This window comes from Macrobrachium nipponense, chromosome 15, assembly GCF_015104395.2.
Source record: "Macrobrachium nipponense isolate FS-2020 chromosome 15, ASM1510439v2, whole genome shotgun sequence".
NCBI classification, from domain to species: domain Eukaryota; kingdom Metazoa; phylum Arthropoda; class Malacostraca; order Decapoda; family Palaemonidae; genus Macrobrachium; species Macrobrachium nipponense.
In genome coordinates, this window is record NC_087208.1 from 45,138,725 (window position 1) to 45,159,305 (window position 20,581).

At 43.8% G+C, this 20,581-nt stretch overlaps 1 protein-coding gene across 3 annotated transcripts in view; it reads left to right on the forward strand.

Moving 5' to 3' along the window:
• LOC135194883 (5'-3' exoribonuclease 1-like) overlaps positions 1–20,581 on the forward strand; it is a 90,208-nt gene that overhangs the window by 30,828 nt on the left and 38,799 nt on the right. For all 3 annotated transcript variants that reach the window (XM_064221078.1, XM_064221079.1, XM_064221080.1), the window contains exons 4-9: positions 2,755–2,968; positions 3,850–4,014; positions 4,277–5,290; positions 5,712–5,873; positions 10,217–10,384; positions 17,883–18,050. In XM_064221078.1, the coding sequence (XP_064077148.1) occupies positions 2,755–2,968; positions 3,850–4,014; positions 4,277–5,290; positions 5,712–5,873; positions 10,217–10,384; positions 17,883–18,050 (1,891 nt within the window). The remainder of the gene's footprint in view (positions 1–2,754; positions 2,969–3,849; positions 4,015–4,276; positions 5,291–5,711; positions 5,874–10,216; positions 10,385–17,882; positions 18,051–20,581) is intronic.

The following is a 20,581-nucleotide window of genomic DNA, read 5'->3' on the forward strand; positions in this document are numbered from 1 at the left end:
TGGCATTGAAAAAGCCTTCGAACCCCACGTCGGAATGCAGTAGTGCAGGTCAATTCGGACAAAACAAACAACCAGCCTGGCGTACATCAAGAAACAGGGGGGGGACGCACTCCTTCTCCCTGTACGAAACAGCAAGGGATCTTCTGCTGTGGTCTCATACGAGGAAGATCAGTCTTCTCACCAGATTCGTACAGGGAGAAAGGAACGTCAGGGCCGATCTCCTGAGCAGGAAGAATCAACTCCTGCCTTCCGAGTGGACCCTCCACTCAGAAGTATGCCAACGACCTGTGGAGAAGATGGGGCAAGACCTCACATCGATCTCTTTGCAACAGCAAAGAACGCAAAGAATCGAACTTTATCGCTCCCCGATCTCAGACCCAGGAGCAGTTTCAGTGGATGCGTTTCTCCTAGATTGGACAGGGCTAGACGTCTACGCCTTTCCCCCCTTCAAAGTACTAGGACAAACCCTCAAGAAATTTGCTATCTCGGAGAGGACAAGAATGACGCTAGTAGCTCCGTTCTGGCCCGCCCAAGATTGGTTCACAGAGGTACTGGAATGGTTGGTGGACTTTCCAAGAGCACTTCCACAAGACAAGATTTGCTCAAACAACCCCACTTCGACAGGTATCACAGAAACCTCCCCGCTCTCAATCTGACTGGCTTTCGACTGTCAAAAGTCTTGTCAGAGCGAAGGGGTTTTCGACAAAAGCTGCTAAGGCTATCGCCTCAGCTAGAAGACCTTCGACCCTTAAAGTCTACCAGTCGAAGTGGGACGTCTTTCGCCAATGGTGCAGGAACCAGAAGTTTTCCTCTTCCAGTACCTCTGTGACTCAGATAGCAGATTTCCTAGTTTTCCTCAGAGAAAAATGCGGTTTGGCAGTATCTACTATCAAAGGATACCGTAGCATGCTGGCTGCGGTGTTCAGACATAGGAATTTAGATCTTTCGAATAACAAAGATCTTCATGATCTATTAAAGAATCTTTTGAATCTTCCAAGAAAACTTCGAACGAAGTTCCAAGTTGGAATCTGGATGTGGTTCTTCGTTTCCTGAGGTCCGCTAGGTTTGAACACCACATTTAGCCTCCTTCAAAGATCTCACGAGGAAAGCTCTCTTTCTCATGGCTTTAGCATCTGCTAAAAGGGTTAGTGAGATTCATGCCCTAGAAGGAAGGGTAGGTTTCAAAGGAGATTCCGTGGTTTGTTCCTTCCTTCCTTCGTTTTTAGCAAAAAATGAGAACCCCTCAAATCCTTGGCCAAGAACTTTGAGGTTCGTGGTTTGTCTGCCCTAGTAGGGGAAGAACCTGAAAGAACTCTTTGCCCTGTTAGGAGTTTTAAAATACTACCTTCAGAAGAAGAAAACCCTTAAGGGCATTGAGGACAGACTAGGTGCTCTGTAAAGGACCCCAGCAGACCATTGTCGAAAAATGCGCTGTCTTTCTTCATTAGAAGTGTTGTGAAAGAAGCACATAGATCTTGTAATGAAGAACATTTCAAGCTCTTAAAGTCAAGGCTCATGAAGTGAGAGCAATAGCCACTTCCTTGGCCTTTAAGAAAATATGTCTCTTCAGAATCTGATGAAAACTACATTCTGGAGATGTAATTCAGTATTCGCCAACCACTACCTAAAAGACGTCAGTATTACGTATGACGAGTGCTTCGCGTTAGGCCCGTACGTATCGGCGGATTCGGTGCTGGGGCAGGGAGCTGGAACATATCCTTAGTAGTTTTTTCCCTTGTTTTTTTTGGTAATTGAGTTCATATGGTTGTATGAAAAATGATGCAGGTCAGGCATCTTTTCGTTTCGTAATGCTAAAATAACGTAGTTGGTTAGGTGATCGGATTGGTTTGAAGCTCCCTGCGTTGGTAGTGGACAGGTTCTGTCATAGAAGAGGGCGAACCCCATTGACATGATCCGACTTGGATTCTACTAAGTAAGCGGATATCAAGTCCCGTTAGTAGACCCAAAGAGTCTTTTCAGCTGTAGGTCACGCCCTCGCTGTAGCTCTTATGGCTATGCAGACTAATAGACAGTATCTATGAAGTCTTCAGCCTAAACAGGTAAGAACCAAGGTTATGTTTATCCTACAACAGGTGTTGTTTACCTTTTCTTTGTTATTTTCTGTCTTGTACCCTCCACCAAGGGTGTCAATCAGCTAAGTATATGTCTGACAGGAAAGTTCATGTACAAAATGATATGTTATTTTACAATAAAGTTTGTACATTACTTACCTGGCAGACATATACGATTGATGGCCCGCCCAGCCTCCCCTCAGGAGACAGGTATAAGAGAGAAAAAATCTGGCAAGAAAGGTATGATGGTTCTTACACCCGCCTCCCAGCGGCGGGTAAGGTAGATCACCTGACCTACCTGTCGCGTTAGCCGCGAGTTTTGAATTCTGTCGTGACGTCAGAGACGTAAGCTAAGTATATGTCTGCCAGGTAAGTATGTACAAAACTTTATTGTAAAATAACAATATCATTTTTGTTTTATTGGATTTTTTAACTTAATGACATTTGAAAATCATAAGATATTCTTACCGTTTGGTTAATAAATATAATTTGTACCTCTAGCAGTATACTGTAGACATTACTTAAGGTTCGTTCCGTTTACTATACCTCCATTCACAACATTATTTTAGTTGCTAAATGACCTCATAGGTTCCAGCACTTGGTCTAGATTTTATACTGTTTATTCGAGTTCCAATTCCAGATAATTTAAAAACAACTTGGATGGTTATGTGATTACTCTCAGGTTCCGTTCTGCCAAGGAGGCTGTAGATGCTGAAAAGAGGGCCAGAGATCGGGGAGAAGTCTTACCTACAGAGGAGAGATTCGACTCTAACTGCATCACGCCAGGGACGGAATTCATGGCTCGCCTAGATACCCACTTGCAGTACTTTGTAACCTACAAGATCTCTCAAGATAAAATGTGGCAAAATTGCAAAGTTATTTATTCTGGTCACGAGGTATTGCGCTGAGGTTTTTCTAAGCCTATTTAAGCGTTGTTAATCACTAGTACGTCAGTTCAACCTTCTGAATAATTTAGGACAGAACAGCATAAAGATTTTGGTAATTTATTCACTTATAACTTTGTAAGTGAAGGTTATTCACTTATAACTTTGTAAGTGAAGGTTTTACTACTGTATGAGTGATATGAGATAAGAGGGGTTATAGTTGAAGAGAGCTGACATAATTTGAGAAGTTAAATTCCTAGATTTTGTATAGTAATACCTCAACTTGACATAATTTTATAATAATTGTCAACTACCTTATTATCTTTATATATGTGGAATTGATGGTAGCTGTAAGATGTGTAAAAACTATTTAGGATATGATAAAGGGTCTTCATTACATAACAGATTGAATCACTGTAAGCTGACTACCGTAAGTAGAGGACTCGCGTACAACCCAGTTAATGTGAGAATAAAAGACAATATCATGCTATTGCAGGCAATGGAATATTTTAAGGAGGAATAATATATACAGACGCTCCTCTGCTTACGATCTTTCAGAGATACAAACAACCATGATTGTAAATTAAAACTGTACTTTACTGTATTACTATCATAATTTGCTTAATGTATTTAGTTTTTATGTATCATTCATATTAATAAAATACTTTTAAAATGCATCACAGTACTAGTATTTGTGTTTTAGTAGGAAAAAACATAAATAATACTGTATGTATGACTGAATATATCAAGTTTGACTTCCAAAAAAAATCAAGATACGAACAGCTTTTTGGAATGTAACTCATTCGTTAGATGAGGAGCATCTTTACTTTAGATAACACCAGATGACTAATCCACACTTATGTTTTATTCAAATGGATTATATTTAATTGCAGACACCAGGGGAAGGTGAACACAAGATAATGGAGTATATCCGATACACCAAGAGTCAGCCAGATTACAATCCAAACACTCGACATTGCCTCTATGGCTTGGATGCTGATCTGATCATGCTTGGGTTGACCTCCCACGAACCTCACTTCTCACTGCTTCGGGAAGAGGTTAGTTTAGCAAGTCTCTCTCTCTCTCTCTCTCTCTCTCTCTCTCTCTCTCTCTCTCTCTCTCTCTCTCTCGTTTGATGAGGAAATATTAATTTTGGTTGCTGATCATAGTTTTTTAAGCTTTTAAAATAGTTGCTGCCATCAGCCCTTTATGCATCCCTTTTGAAGAAGCCCAATGGTCTCCTAGTGGACTACATTTCATTTTCAAAACTGACCTTTTATATAATTCCCCAAATACAATTTTGGAAACTTGAATTTTCAGGTACGGTTCGGCGGGAAGAAGGATAGCAACTCAAGAACACCGACGCCAGAGGAGACAACTTTCCATCTCCTCCATTTGAGTTTAATGAGGGAGTACATAAGCTATGAATTCAACGAACTCAAATCAACGTTGCCGTTTCCTTTTGACTTGGAGAATATAATTGACGACTGGGTGCTCATGGGTTTCCTTGTGGGTAATGACTTCATTCCACACCTGCCCAACCTACACATCAATAAGGAAGCCCTTCCTATACTCTATCAGAATTACAAAAGTGTTCTGCCTACACTAGGGGGCTATTTGAACAGTGGCGGCAAGTTGAACTTGGAGAGGTTTGAAAAATTCATCGAGAAGTTGGCTCAAGTGGAAATTGATCAATTTCAGGAGCTCAGTGCAGACCTCAAATATTTCAATGCCAAAAGGTCAAGAGATGGAAGTGCCTTTAAAGTGAACAAGGGAAAAGCTTCCGACATGGAATTAGTGCCATTCGATTTGAGTGATGAGGAAGGCACCGATGATGAGGGGGAGATTGACCTTGAGAAAACTTTTGAAAAGCTGGGCCTCGAGTCGCAGAGTGGACTCTTTGACGATGGGGAGGACGACGATGACGGCTGGGAAGAGGACGAAGAGTTCCGCCAGCATAAGAGAGAGTATTACATGACGAAAATGAACTACGAGAACGTGGATTCCGATGTGCTCAAAGAGCAGGCAACATGCTATGTGAGGGGGATCCAGTGGATTCTCAATTACTACTACAACGGGATATGTTCGTGGTCATGGTATTATCCATATCATTATGCCCCTTACGTGTCCGACATCAGAGGCTTTTCCGACCTGAGGCTAGAGTACAATATGGGGAAGCCTTTTATGCCTTACGAACAACTCCTAGCAGTGCTTCCCCCTCTAAGTAAGAAGCTTTTGCCAGAAGTGTACCAAGGCCTTATGACAAAGGAAGATTCTCCATTGAAGGAGTACTACCCGGAAACGTTCCAGACCGACTTGAATGGAAAACAGCAGGTATGTCCTTTTGTTTGGTGTTACTATGATAATTTTTGTGTGAAAGTGTAGAATGTTTATCACTGGAACTGCAAATGTATGTTTTTTTAAGCATATATTTCAAACAAATTTGCTTATTGGATAGGTTTTGATTTATTTTTTTCTCTGATAGTTAAAGTAATTTTCATTTTCAGAATCTCATGAAAATCATGCTATGATATGGTATGATATGAGTTTCACATTAGAAGTTTGGTGTTTAGCTTAAAACCTCCAAGTTTAGTTTTTAGTTTAAAATTACCAAGTCTGGTTTTTAGCTTAAAACCCCCAAGTTTAGTTTTTAGCTTAAAATTGCCAAATTTAGTTTTAGCTTAAACTTGCAAAGTTTAGGTTTTAGGTTTTAGCTTAAATTCAGTACAATCATGCAAACTTCATTTTATTTAAGGAATGGGAGGCTGTTGTCCTCATACCTTTCATTGACGAGAAAAAACTCCTGGATGCCATGGCTCCGTGCAACGAGAAGTTGGCCGAGGCTCAGAAGCAGCGTAATATTCATGGGCCCATGTATATTTATTCTTACACACCAGATAATCTTCGAGAGTACAAGGTAAGAAAATTTGTCTAAGCTTTGATTGTTTTATGTGGAATGAATCTTACCTACAGTTAAAATTAAGGCTGCTACTAATGTTTAGTTATGACTACAGGTAGTGACCGACTTACGACCGCAATTGGTTCTGCAAAACAAGTCGTAACTCGATTTGGACGCATGTCGAGTCTGCTAAATTACCGTAGAGTTTATCGTACATATACATATTGTGTAATGATATTGACATCATCTGAAAGTCATATTTTATCAACATTTTCTTAGATTATTACTTATATTATCATATTTAAGTCATAATTCATTATTATTTAACATTCATTATCATTAAAACCATTGTTATTACCATTCTTAGTGCATATTACTGTCATATATGTATTACGATAGTACTTTACGATACCCTTTCACAAGTTCATATACGTATGTAAAAATTCAACCCCTTCTTTAGCTAGTATATTTTGCTGTCTTTTTCTTTAGAATGTGTATTATATTTCCTAGTTATGATTTCTTTACATTTTTGTAGCATGTGTAACATCTCACACATATGTATAAAAATATAAAAATAATCATAACTAGGAAATACAAAGAAGTCTAAAGAAACAAAGATAGCAAAAATAAATTAACTAAAGAAAAGGTTGAACCTACAAACGTAGCAATATGAAACAGTGTGATGTGTGGAGAACGGGTACGTCTGACGACTTTGACAAACGTTAACAGTAAGGCGTAGTAATGACGTGTACATTACTACGCCTTACTGTTAACGTTTGCCAAAGTCAGACGAACCCATTCTCCACACATCACACTGTTTCATATTGCTACGTTTGTAGGTTCAACCTTTTCTTTAGTTTCATTGTACGTATTTCCTAGTTATGATTATTTTTATACCATTTATATCGTCTCTCTACAACGGACAGTTACTACTCCTTGCTGTTACATTTGCCAAACGTTTGTCCAAACTGTTTCTCCTCGCATCATACTGTTTTCACATGCTTCGGTTGTCACGTTCATATAAAAATTCATCCTTTTTTTTTTTTTAGTTAATTTACTTATTGTATTTCCTAGTTATGATTTCTTGGAATTTTTTATACCATTTGTAACGTCTCTCTACGTTACTGTTACATTCGGCAAATGTTTGTCCAAACTGTTTCTCCTCGATCATACTGTTTCATAATGCTTTGGTTGTCACGTTCATATAAAAAAATTCATCCTTTTTTTTTTTTTTTTAGTTAATTTACTTATTGTATTTCCTAGTTATGATTTCTTGGAATTTTTTATACCATTTGTAACGTCTCTCTACGTACTGTTACATTCGCCAAACGTTTGTCCAAACTGTTTCTCCACGCATCATACTGTTTCATGATGAAAATTCGGGCAAATTAGGTGTTGCCCTCCCAAATGAACTTCACCTCATACGCCTATGATTACGTGGAAAATATTCTATCGAATCGAGGCTTTCACTGAAGAGAGAGAGAGAGAGAGAGAGAGAGAGAGAGACGAGAGAGAGAGAGAGAGAGAGAGAGAGAGAAACTTCGTTTGTCATGCTCATATAAAAAATTCATCCTTTTTTTAGTTATGATTTCTTGGAATTTTTATACCATTTGTAACGTCTGTAACGTCTCTCTACGTACACGAAATTGCGTCTTATGTATTGTTATGTTTGTTAAGTTCATAGCAAACCCGTTTCTCTATGCATCATACTGTTTCCTGTTGTTAAACACTGGATGCTACAGTACAATTTGTTTAATGTTGAAAAATACAAAATACAGGTGCAAAAAATAGAAAACATTCAAAAATACAATTGAAAACTAGTATGTAGTACAGGAAAATATAATAAAATTAAAGACTTCTGGCATCGCTGGTGCTTGACTGGAGGTCGTGACTTCATCAGCTGAAGCGACGGTCGGGGTGACGGGAGGAGTTGTTCGTTTCACAAACATGGTGAGTTTCGTCTGGATTGTTTTGTTTCTTTTTCTCCTCGTAAATTTCACGATACGGACGAAACAAATCGTGTGCCATCCGTTCAATCTTTGAAAACCTTTCATAATTGGGTCCATTTCTTCGAAATGTGCAAGGAGTTTATTTAGTTGAGCTAATCCTTCTGATAATCCCTTGGCGGTAAATTTCCTTTTCTGGCAACTCTTCATCCTCCGCTTCTCTTCTTTCTTCCTCCGCCACTCGTTCTTCGTTCCAATTCAATCAGCTCTCATTTGTAAGTTCTTCGGAAGCTGTGGTCTAGCAAATCCTCAATATGTTCTATTTCACAATCCAAGGAAAGCTCTTTTGACAGTTTCACTATTTTTCCCGTATCACATCAAGTTCTGTTCACTGTCAAATCCATCAAAATCATTTCACATAACGTTTAACGCACTTCTTCCATATGCCATTCATACACTTCGCCGTCACAGTCTCCCAGGCAGAAGACACATTCTTGATAGCATGCAGAATATTGTAGCGTTTCCAAAATTCTCGTAGGGTGATAGTTCTGGGTCGGCATCTAGAGCAGCTATGGCTTGCGCAAAGGTGATTCTTAAATAGTTTGCCTTAAATGTTGCAATCGAACCTTGGTCCATAGGTTGAAGAATTGGAGTGGTGTGGTGGCAAAAAAACCACTTTTCACATTCAGGATTCAGATCAGCTAAGTGAGGTGGATGTCCAGGCGCATTATCGAGCAGCAGTAAAATATTGAAAGGAATTCCTTCTCTAGGCAGTATTCACGCACTTGAGGAATGAAACAGTTGACAAACCAGTCTTCAAAAAGTGTCTGCGTCATCCATGCCTTACGGTTAGAGCGAAAGTAGACAGGCAAAGTGTACTTGCTTACATTCTTGAACGCTCGTGGGTTTTCTGAATGATAAATTAAAAAGGGTTCAGCTTGAACCGCGACATTCCCACCAAGCAGTAGAGTCAGCCTATCCTTAAAAGCTTTAAATCCTGGCATGCTACTGGCTTCCTTATGGATGTAAGTGCGTTTCTGGCATTCGTTTCCAGAACAAACCTGTTTCATCAACATTAAATATTTGTTCTGGAAGATATTCCTCATCCGTAATCATTTCATCGAGACTGTCGACAAACTTGCTAGCTCCTTCCTCATCTGCACTCGCTGCTTCTCCAGTCACTCGAACACTATGCAGCTGGAATCGTTTTTGAACCTCTTGAACCAGCCAACGCTTGCCAAAACTTCTTGCTTATACTCTACTCCAGCACGTTCCTTCAAAGTCTGAAACAGACTTCTAGCCTTCATCTGCACAGTAAAAAGGCTTAACGGTGTCCTTTTTTGGATTTGATCTTTCCATCCAAAACATGCAATAATTTTTCCATTTCATGGATGGGGCCAGTGCGTTGTTTCGTAATCACTGTCGATCGCATGGGTGCAGAACCTTTCACAGCATCACGAATCCTTTCCTTATCCTTAAGAATCGTGGACACAGTAGAATGAGATAACTTCATATCACGTGCGATCACATTCACTTTCTTCCCTTCTTCGAACTGCTTAATCACTGTCATTTTTGTGTCCAAGTCAATGGCCTTCCTTTCCTTCTTGGCATGTTGAGGAGTAGATAAACACAGTTTCCTCTTGGCAGACATTTCAAAAATGATCAAAATTAACACAAAGTTATTGAAAAATGAACACAGCAGAGCGAGAGATGCGTTCAGTACGGAGCTACAGGCAACACTGAGTGAGTCTCGGGAACCCGAGAGATGCACGGATGCCGCAGGAAAAAGTATCGTACGTTCGTATGCACGTTCTGCCGAAAAGGGTGAAAATAATAGTCGTAAAGTCGACCAGACGTAAGTTGCATAGGTCGTAAGTCGGTCATTACCTGTATACAGTTATGCTGCCGTGCAGGCAAAACTAAACCCACTAATGTTCAGTTATGCAGGCAGAACTGAAAGTTTTTGGGTTCATGTTATAACTGACCGTTAGTGGTGGCCTTTAGCCTATCTCTTCCCAGCATTAGGTGTGTAGAAATGACATCTAGATATCAGCTAACTTAACAGTAGGTAAGTATCCAAATAATTTTATAAAAAAAATTTCATTTTCTGCTAAAAGTACTTTAATGAAATGCTATCCTAAAACAGTTCTCCTTGTATTGTAATAATTTATGTACATTTTTATCTAGTTTATTTGTTCATTTAATTTTATTTTCTTATAACCTATTTCCTACTGTTTGTTCTATGAATAAGCTCATCTTCTGAATACTAATAGTAATTGTATTAGTTATATATTTTTAAGCTACTGAATGCCCCACTGAAGTTGTTTTTACAGTGAATTTGTACTTTTCATCATGTGTTTGTGATTGCTCTTATAACATTATAATTTGCTGATTGTTTTCCCTGTTCAATTGCAGGCGCCAAAAAATTTTCCTTCCGTTGGAGTGAATCATGCAGCGTTGGAGCTAGTTTATCGAGATAAGTGGGAAATATTGCCAGACAAAATCTTGAAGGGGTTGTGCACGAAAGTCAAGCAAGACCTATATTTTGTTGGCTTTCCCACACTGAAACACATACCCCATAAGGTAATTATGCCTTTCTCTTATACATGACATGTATTAATATTTTGTTATTTGTTAGTGTGTCTGTATCAATATTTTAATGTATAGTTTTGTTCATGAAACTTACCTGTCAGATATATATATAGCTGTATTTTTCCGAATCCGACAGAAATTTAAACACTTACGACACACGCAGTGGGAGTCAGGTGGTTAGTACCCATTCCCGCCGCTGGGAGGCGGGTATCAGGAATCATTCCCATTTTCTATTCATAATTTTTCTGTCGCCGGTGCTGGAAACACCTGTTTGCAGCACCTCCGTCCAGATTTTGGAAACTTACTAGCTACTTGAGTATCCCTTTTTGGTTTTTCTTTGGTATCTGAATTGATCGGTGGCTTGGCACACGTTGACTTTGGTTTGAATTGATTTTGGTTATTGAATTTTCTTTGTTTTGATCAAGATGTCAGGGTCTAGTTCTACTAGCGCTAGATTTTGTTCGATGGCTGAATGTAGAGGTAGGCTACTGAAAGCTTCAGTAGACCCACATTCTGTTTGTAAAGTGTGCAGGGGGAATGAATGTACGTTTGAAAGTCTTTGTTGTAAGGAGTGTGAAAGACTAACAGAGTCGGAATGGAAGGCGTATGAAACCTATCTTAAGAAACTTGAACGAGATAGGTTAAGGAGGTCTTCCTCCAGGAGTGTTTCAGGTAGGCAAGATTTAAATTATTCTCCTGCTAACCCTCCTTCTGTAGATTATGCTCCTACCCCTGTAGTGTTGCCTCCGGCCCCTGAGACAGTGTCGGTAGAAGGTAATACGTTATCGCTAATTCTTGAATCGATTCGTAACTTAGAATCAAAAGTGTTAGCTCTGGAGAGCAAAAGTGAAGAAAAGTGCAGTGAAAGTGCCCCTTGTGTAGTGAGGGTGCGTCAGATCGGCCTCATTTCGCCTCTAGACCTAGACCTCTGCTTGACTCCCAGATTACGGGGAGAGAGCATGTCGAAAGTCGAAGGAGGGTTACGAGGAACCCCCCACGATCTGGCGTGCCTTTCTCGGCTTGCTTTGACGAACATACCCAGACTGCCAAGGAGCGCCCTGCGCGTGCACGTCTTCTCAAGGAGTGCTTTTCTTCTTCTGAAGCTTCCTCCCGCGCAAGGGGTGGAGCTCTCATACCGCATCACGTCCGCTGAAAAGGACGGCTCGCGTTCGGGACGCTTCACGTCCAAGTTGTTCTCCGGAACTTTGCTCGTCGCCTGAATAGTGCGTTTGCTGCTTTTCCTCCGCCAGAAGAAGCGTAAGGATTCGTCGGAGGCGGAGTCTTCCCTAGATGTTTCTTTCGAGCGCCGCAGTCGCTCTAAGGTGCGTGAAGCGGCGGTTCCTGGAGTAGCAAGAAGGCGTCCCCTCGCCGCTCTCCTGCTCACAGGATCAGCCCCTCCCCAGAAAAGGAGGCTTCACCTACAAGCAAGATTCTTCAGTCTCTTCAGCAGCAACTTCGAGATGTTTTTCCTTCGAGAAAGACTGCTCCACGTCGCCGTAAGGATGACAACTTCCTGTGAAGAGGTCGAGGCGTTCTCCCTCTCCCTCTCCTCGCTCGTCTCTCTCTCCGTTTGAGTCTCCCTCTAGAGTTAGTCCTGCTCCCCAGCAACTTTCTAGAGGAGGCGAGAAATTCGTTTCTCGCTCTCGTGAAGCGGTTGTTTCCGCTGATACGAAACTTGGGTGGATAAAGAAGGCGAGTTTCCTTAGATGCAGAACGCGCTTCTGCGAAAGTCAAACGCGCTTTAGTGGACGCCGAACGTGACTCGGTGCAAAGTTTCGCGAGCGCCAGTGGACGCTCAGCGAGTGTTAGTGGACGCTCGGCGGGCGCAACCAGTGGACGCTCGGCGCGCACCAAGTGGACGCTCGGCGCGCATCAGTGGACGCTCGCGCGAGCATCAGTGGACGCTCGGCGCGCACCTGTACACTCAGCGCGCACAAGTGGACGCCAGGTGTACACCTGTGGAGTTTGAGCGCGCTTCTGTCGGCGCCAGTAGATTGGCATTCGGACGCAAAACGCGGGCGCATATACGGACGTCAGTTTTCCACTTCCGCAAGCACAAGCGGAGGCGGGTGGGGGAACTCTTCCTGTTCGCCGTTCTTTCTCTTTTGAGAAAGCTCAGGACCTCCCCCCTTTTTACCCCCTTTTACTTCCTCCGACTTCTCCAGTGTCTGAAGAGGAAGTTCGTGACGCTTTCGTCGAAAGTGGAAACGAAGAACAGCACTTGGCTCCGTTTCGACGGACTACAAGGTTTTGACTCGTTTACTTCAGTCAGTCTTTGCAGACACCTTCCAACCTGAAGCTCCACGTACTCCTCCCTCTCAGTTTTCGTCTTCCAAAGCTGCTAAGATCTCGGGCTTTGTGAGGATGAAGAAGTCGCTTTCTACGAAGCAAGCTTTTAGAAAGGTCCATGATTGGATGGAAAAGAGGAAAGCTTCAGGCAAGACTTCTTTCGCTTTACCACCTTCAAGACTTGGTGGCAAAGCTGGTATGTGGTATGAGACGGGGAGAAAACGTCGGAGTTAAGCTTCCAGCCTCAGCTCAAGGAGACTTGGTAGCATTGTAGACGCCACCAGAAGATCGTTTTTGTCTTCCTCGAAGGTCTCGTGGACACATAGCGAGTTAGACTTCACCTTAAAGGCCTCTTCAGGACACTAGAGGTCTTTAATTTTCTTGACTTGGTGCCTGTGGGGGTTTTGGATGCCAGGTCCAGGAGTTCTGATTCCATCACTCTGGGGGAGCTGTCCAGTGTATTGTCTTGCATGGACAAGGCCGTCAGGGATGGTTCTGAGGAATTGGCTGCCCATTTCAGCACGGGACTGCTTAAGAAAAGAGCACTTTTTTGCAATTTCACTGCAAAGTCGGTCTCACCAGCGCAAAAAGCGGATCTTCTTTTCGCGCCTTTCTCAGAACATCTCTTCCCCCAGTCTATGGTAAAGGACATAGCAGCCAGTCTCCAGGAGAAAGCAACTCAAGACCTTCTGGCTCAGTCTTCTAGGAAGCCTGCTACTTCTTTGGCTTCTGGGTCCTCTGCTTTGAAGAAGTCGAAGCCCTTTCGACCCGCTTCTTCCTCGAAGCCCAGCCCCTCTAGGAAGAGGCTCTCGAAGCAGCCCCTCCCGCTCCTTCCAAGAGCAAGAAGTGAGAGGGAAGTCCTTCGACACCCGGTAGGAGCCAGACTTCTACATTTCGCGGAAGTTTGGGAAGAGAGAGGTGCCGACGCTTGGTCTCTGGACATCGTCAAGAAGGGGTACAGAATTCCTTTCCTGTCGTTACCCCCGCTGTCTTCGACACCAAAGGATTTGTCTCCGTCGTATCAGGGAGAAAAACAGACAGTGCTTCACGATCTATTAGATCAAATGATAGAGAAGCAGGCAGTGGAACAAGTCTTCGACCGGAGTTCTCCGGGGTTCTACAACCGTCTGTTCCTAGTGCCGAAGCAGTCAGGGGGGTGGGCGCCCCCGTTCTGGATGTCAGCAGTCTGAATCGCTTCGTTACCAAGCAGAAGTTCAAGATGGAGACACCTCAATCCGTGCTTGCAGCTTTAAGACCGGGGGATTGGATGGTCTCGTTAGACCTTCAGGACGCATACTTTCACGTCCCCATCCATCCCCGTTCAAGGAAATACCTGCGGTTTGTCCTGAAAGGGAAGATTTTCCAATTCAGGGCACTCTGCTTCGGTCTCAGCACGGCGCCGATGGTGTTCACCGTTCTTATGAAGAACGTTGCGAGGTGGCTCCATCTTGCGGATATAAGACTCTCTCTACCTAGAACGACTGGCTTATTCGAGCCTCATCGCCAGACAGGTGTCTGAAGGACCTGCACACGACTCTGTCGTTAGCGAAGTCCCTGGGACTTTCTGGTGAATCTCGAGAAGTCGCATCTGACTCCTTTCTCAATCCTTAGTCTATCTGGGGATTCAGATGGACTCAGTGGCTTTTTCGGGCTTTTCCGTCCCCCAGGGGCGACAACTTCAATGCCTGGACAAAGTGTCGGCCTTTCTGGGGAAGGAAACATGCTCGGTGAGGGAATGGATGAGTCTGCTGGGGGACCATTTCCTCACTGGAGAAGTTTGTTTCTCTGGGAAGGTTGCACCTCCGACCACTTCAGTTCTTCCTCTCAAGCAATTGGTCACGCAAACAGGATCTAGAAGAGGTCTTGCTTTTGACGGAAGAAGTGAAAAAGCACCTCAAATGGTGGTTGGATCCAAAGAAGCTTGCGGAAGGTCTTTCGCTCAAGCTTCGGAACCCCGACCTAGTGTTGTTCTCCGACGCGTCCTCCACCGGTTGGGGAGCAACACTGGGAGGGAGAGAAGTGTCAGGCACCTGGAGAGGGGAACAGGTGTCCTGGCACATCAATCTAAAAAGAACTCTCAGCGGTTTACCTCGCTCTGAGGTTCTTCGAGGAGGAAGTCTCAGCAAAGTGGTTCAGATAAACTCGGACAACACCACACAGCCTTGGCATACCTCAGGAAACAGGGGGGAACTCACTCTCATTCTCTGTTCGTCATCGCGAGGAATATCCTGATGTGGGCGAAGGCGCAAAACGTCACGATTCTGACAAGGTTTGTGTCAGGCGCGGAAAACGTGCGAGCGGACCTTCTCAGTCGGCAAGGACAGCTTCTGCCGACGGAATGGACCCTTCATTCAGGAAGTATGCCAGGCGCTATGGAAGCTGTGGGGACGTCCTCAATGTGGACGTTTTCGCAACTTCACGAACGAAGAGACTTCCGCTGTATTGCTCCCCAGTCTGGACCCGGGAGCAGTGGCAGTAGACGCCTACTGTGGAATTGGTCGGGACTAGACGTTTACGCTTTTTCCCCCATTCAAAATACTCGGGGAAGTAATAGGGAAGTTCGCTGCATCAGAAGGAGCGAGAATGACCCTCATCGCCCCTTCTGGCCAGCGGTCCCCGACTGGTTCACGGAGGTGAGTCCTTCTAATAGACTTTCCGAGGACTCTGCCCCTAAGGAAAGATCTACTCAGACAGCCCCACTTCGAGAGTACCACAAAAACCTCCCCGCTCTGAGTCTGACTGCGTTCAGACTATCAAGAAGTTGGCCAGAGCGAGGGGTTTTTCAAGACCTGTGGCAACGGCGATTGCCAACGCAAGGAGGCCCTCCTCAGCCGCAGTTTACCAATCAAAGTGGGCTGTCTTTAGAAGTTGGTGCAGAAGGAAGGGCAAGGGATTTCCTCCACCTCAACCTCTGTGAGCCAGATAGCAGATTTCCTTCTTCATCTTAGGAAAGAAGCGAAACTAGCCGTTCCCACGATTAAAGGCTACAGAAGCGTGCTTTCTGTGGTCTTCAGACATAGAGGACTCGACTTAGCGAATAATAAAGACATTCATGATCTCATTAGATCATTTGAGACTGTGAAAGTTCTCCAACCTAAGGTACCATCGTGGAACTTAGACGTGGTACTGAAGTTCCTCATGTCGAGTCAATTTGAACCGCTCCATTTAGCCTCGCTTAGGAATCTTACTAAGAAGACTATTTTCCTAACCGCTCTGGCGACGGCGAAGAGGGTTAGCGAAATTCAAGTCATAAGCAAGCATATTGGGTTCAAGGATCATAGTGCAGTTTGTTCCTTAAGTCCTACGTTCTTGGCAAAGAACGAAGAACCCTTCCAACCCTTGGCCGAGAACGTTCGAGATCAAGGGGTTGTCGGAGCTAGTGGGACCTGAAGCTGAGAGAGTCCTGTGTCCTGTCAGGGCTCTCAAGTTTTATTTGCAGAGAACTAGAGCATGCAGAGGTTCTTCGGAGAACTTGTGGTGCTCTGTGAAAAAACCAGATCTTCCGATGTCGAAGAATGCACTGGCGTTCTTCTTAAGAAGTACGGTTAAGGAAGCCCATGAAAAGTGTGGTGAAAGTGACATGGAAGCTTCTGAAAGTGAAAGCCCACGAGTTGAGGGCTATTGCTACTTCGGTAGCTTTTCACAAGAATATGGCAATCAAAGACATTTGAGCGCCACTTATTGGCGAAGCAATTCGGTGTTCGCTTCACACTACCTGCGGGAGGTGAAAGCAACATACGAAAATTGTTACTCGCTAGGACCATACGTCGCTGCAGACACTGTTTTGGGGGCAGGAGGTAGCGCTCATCCTATCCTTTAATGGTTTAGGGGAGTTTTTAACTTGTGTTATGGTTGTGGGGTTGACCGCCTGCGGCGGATCTCCCTTCCATTAGCTTAGTCTATGTGGGATAACTTTTGGGTAGGCTACGCCAGGTGGTTTGGTTTTACTTCGTGCCCTCATTTGTATGGTCTATGGTCTAGTCACGTCGTGGTCTCGCCCTGTTGACAGATCATCTGGAGTGCACAGCTATATAGGTCTCTACCTCGCTGGCAACTCTAGTAGCACAAGCAGACTTACGCGGCAGTAACCTCGAAGTCAGCTATGCTAACAGGTAAGGAATCAAGATATCAATTATCTGCATATATATGTTTCCTAAAATCTTCTATTCTGTCTACTCCCACCACCAAAGGTGGGATTCAGCTATATATATATCTGACAGTAAGTTTCATGAACAAAATGATATTGTAATGATACAATTAAGTTTGTTCATACTTACCTGGCAGATATATATAAATCAAGTACCCACCCACCTCCCCTCAGGAGACAGTGGAAATAAAAAATTATGAATAGAAAATGGGAATGATTCCTGATACCCGCCTCCCAGCGGCGGGAATGGGTACTAACCACCTGACTCCCACTGCGTGTGTCGTAAGTGTTTGAATTTCTGTCGGATTCGGAAAAATACAGCTATATATATATCTGCCAGGTAAGTATGAACAAACTTAATTGTATCATTACAATATCATTTTTAGTTGTCACCTCAGTCACATCCTAGAACAAAGGTAGTGATGATTTGTCTCATCATAGGATGAATGATTTTTGCTCAAAAGCTATAGAATATCTTGGCAAACCCCACTAGAAATATCAGCATGGTTTGGATATTTTTTACAGATTAGTAGTCTTCCATGTGGCTTAAAGTCAGAAGATTTGTTTTTGTTAGCCTTTCCTAGTTAAGCTTGGGAATGGTTTATAAAAACAAAATATATGTACATTCAGTAACCTCAACTAAGGAGTGAGGTAAGAAGAATAAAAACCAGAATACAGACACCGACCTACTTGCAAACGAGTTACGTTCCAGACGGCAGTTTTTATGTTGAATTTTTTTGAAAGTTGGTTATGTACTCTTCATACCTATTTAAGGGGAGCACTCTGGACACAGTTTTAATATGCGATCCCATTTGTTTGTATCTGAATGTTTGTAAGGTAAATGTTCTTAAGTAGGCTGGTGTTTATACATTGATGAAGCACCAATACAAAAGATGTCTGCAACATGTAGACCTAGATTTAGTACCAGGCATTAGGGTCTATGAACAGTATCCCAAATTCACTTCTGAATATCTATTGATAGTCAAATTTCTATAAACACCAAAAAACTATGAGTGTGTGACCTTTAAACTCATTTTGTGTTATTTTTTCCAGTTCCACATAGGAAAAGAAGCAGTGAAAGTGTTCCAGCAGAACAGCCGTGGTGAGAATTTCATTTTGGACATCACTGAACAGGACACCAAACCGGATTTAAAAGACCTTGCTAATCAATTGCTTGGTAAAACCCTCTTTGTATCATGGCCTCATCTAGTCGAAGCCAAGGTGAGTGATGGTCTTAGGAGTTGTGTTGCATTTTCATTGTCTTTTTCATAAAAAGTTATTTTGTTCATGAAACTTACCTGTCAGATATATATATAGCTGTATTCTCCGACGTCCGACAGAATTTCAAAACTCCCGGCACACGCAGTGGGCGGCCAGGTGGTTAGTACCCATTCCCGCCGCTGGGAGGCGGATATCAGGAACCATTCCCATTTTCTATTCAGATTTTTCTCTGTCGCCGGTCGGTAAACAACTGTTTACAGACCTCCGCCTAGGATTTTGAAACTTCTTGTGCTAACTTGAGTATTCTGGATTCTTCACCTGAATATTTTGAAGCTTTTCCACCGCAGAAAAGGAACAAGACTTCATCAGGGGAGGACTCGTTCGAGCGTCCAAGTCGCTCTAAGTTTGTTCCTGAGTTGAAGGAAAGGGCATCCCCTCGCCCATCTTCCTCTCACAGGATGAGTCCTTCTCCTGATCGAGAATTTTCTCCATCAAGGGAAATGCTTTTAGAAATGCAAAAGCAGTTAGCTTCCTATTTTGAGAAGAAAGAGGCAGAACCTAGTCATCGGAGGAAGGATCGGTGGCTGCCTGTTAAGAGGACTAGGCAGTCCCCGGCTCCTTCTCCTCGTTTTTCGGCCTTTGAGTCTCCTCCTAGTAGCCGACTCATTCGAGAACGTGAATATGTTCCTCATGAAAGGGCGTCTAGGAGAGACTAATTTGACAGAGACGTGAGTTGCCGCACAGGCGGCCGGCGTCTTTGTCAAAAGGCCGAGAACGCTCAAGGATCCATGACGGAAGTTCACGGTTCAGTTGTGCGTTCCGCTTTGCATGATGATAATCAAGACGCTTTTAAAGGAGCGTCAGGTAGTGTTCAATGTTCTGTGCATCGAAGTTCTCTTCAGGACGTCCGGGAAGGCGCTTCTTATGACGCTCGGTGTCTTAAGCAGCGAAGCGCTTGCCAGGACGCTCGAGCAGACGCTTCTCAGGACGCGCGGCGTTTTATACATCTCGCCAGGACGCTCGAGCTGACGCTTCTCAGGACGCTCGGCAGGACGCTTCTCAGAACGCGCGGCATCTTATACATCAGGACGCTCGGCAGGACGCTTCTCAAGACGCGCGGCGTCTTACACATCGGGACGCTCGCCAGGACGCCTTGGAAGAATGTTTGAGTCTGAAGCGTCAAGATATTTCACAGGATATTAAAGTGTCGAAGATAACAAGGAAACAACGATTGGTTACTTTGAACTCTTCTTCATCTAGAGGCACCCTCTTGCGAACAGGACCTCAAGGATTATTTTCATCGCGATCTTTGAAGGACACTGATAATTGAGAGAGAGATTCTTCTAGTGATTTGTGCCCTACGGATGATGACGAGCCAACAGCGTCAGCAGCTTCAGACTATAAGACGTTAACGAATCTACTTAAGAACTTGTTCCCAGATAATTTTCAAGCGCCCGTTCCTTGCTCTCCCCCTTCACAATTAGCCTCATCGAAGGCCAGGACTACTAAAAAAAGAGAGCTCTCTATTGCAGTTTTGCGGCGAAAGCGGTTTCTCCCACGCAGAAGGCAGAATTATTGTTCGCCCCCTTCTCTACACATCTATTTCCGCAGTCCATGATTAAGGATCTGTCGGTTAATTTGCAGGAGAAAGCAACGAGGGACCTCTTGACTCAGTCTTCCAGACGCCCTACTCCCCAGGCTTCTACTTCGACCGCTCAAGCCCCCAAGAAGAAATTTAAGCCCTTTCGTGGAGCACCTTCCTCTAGAGGTTTTTCGAGAGGAAGGGGGTCCTTTAGAGGCAAGACCTCTTCAATTAAGAGAGGAGAAAATTGACATTTCTGCCCTTCAGGCACCTGAAGGTGCGAGACTCACCTTGTTTGCTCAGGCATGGAGGATGATAGGGTCAGACACCTGGTCCCTAGATGTGATCGAGAGATGATACAAGATCCCTTTCCTCTCTGCGCCTCCTTTGAGCACGAAGCCGATAGACCTGTCGCCCGCATACCAGTCAGAGAAGCAACAGGTTTTGCTCGACCTTCTAGACCAAATGTTGGAAAAGAAAGCCGTAGAAGAAGTCCTGATGTTGGATTCCCCAGGCTTCTACAACAGGTTATTCCTGGTTCCGAAGCAGTCTGGGGGATGGAGACTTGTCCTAGACGTCAGCAGACTGAACCTTTTTGTGAGGAAGGAAAAATTCAGGATGGAAACATCTCAGTCTGTGTTAGGGGCCTTGAGACCAGGGGATTGGATGGTGTCATTGGACCTCCAAGATTCTTATTTCCACGTCCCGATTCATCCTCAATCAAGGAAATTCCTGAGGTTCGTCTTAAAAGGGCAGGTCTTCCAGTTCAGGGCTCTTTGCTTTGGTCTGAGTACGGCACCGATGGTTTTTACTTTCCTCATGCGGAATGTAGCAAAATGGCTTCACCTATCGAAGATAAGAGTCTCGCTCTACCTGGACGACTGGCTAATCAGGTCGTCTTCGGAGTCAAGGTGCCTGGAGGACCTTCAGACGACATTGCAGCTGACGA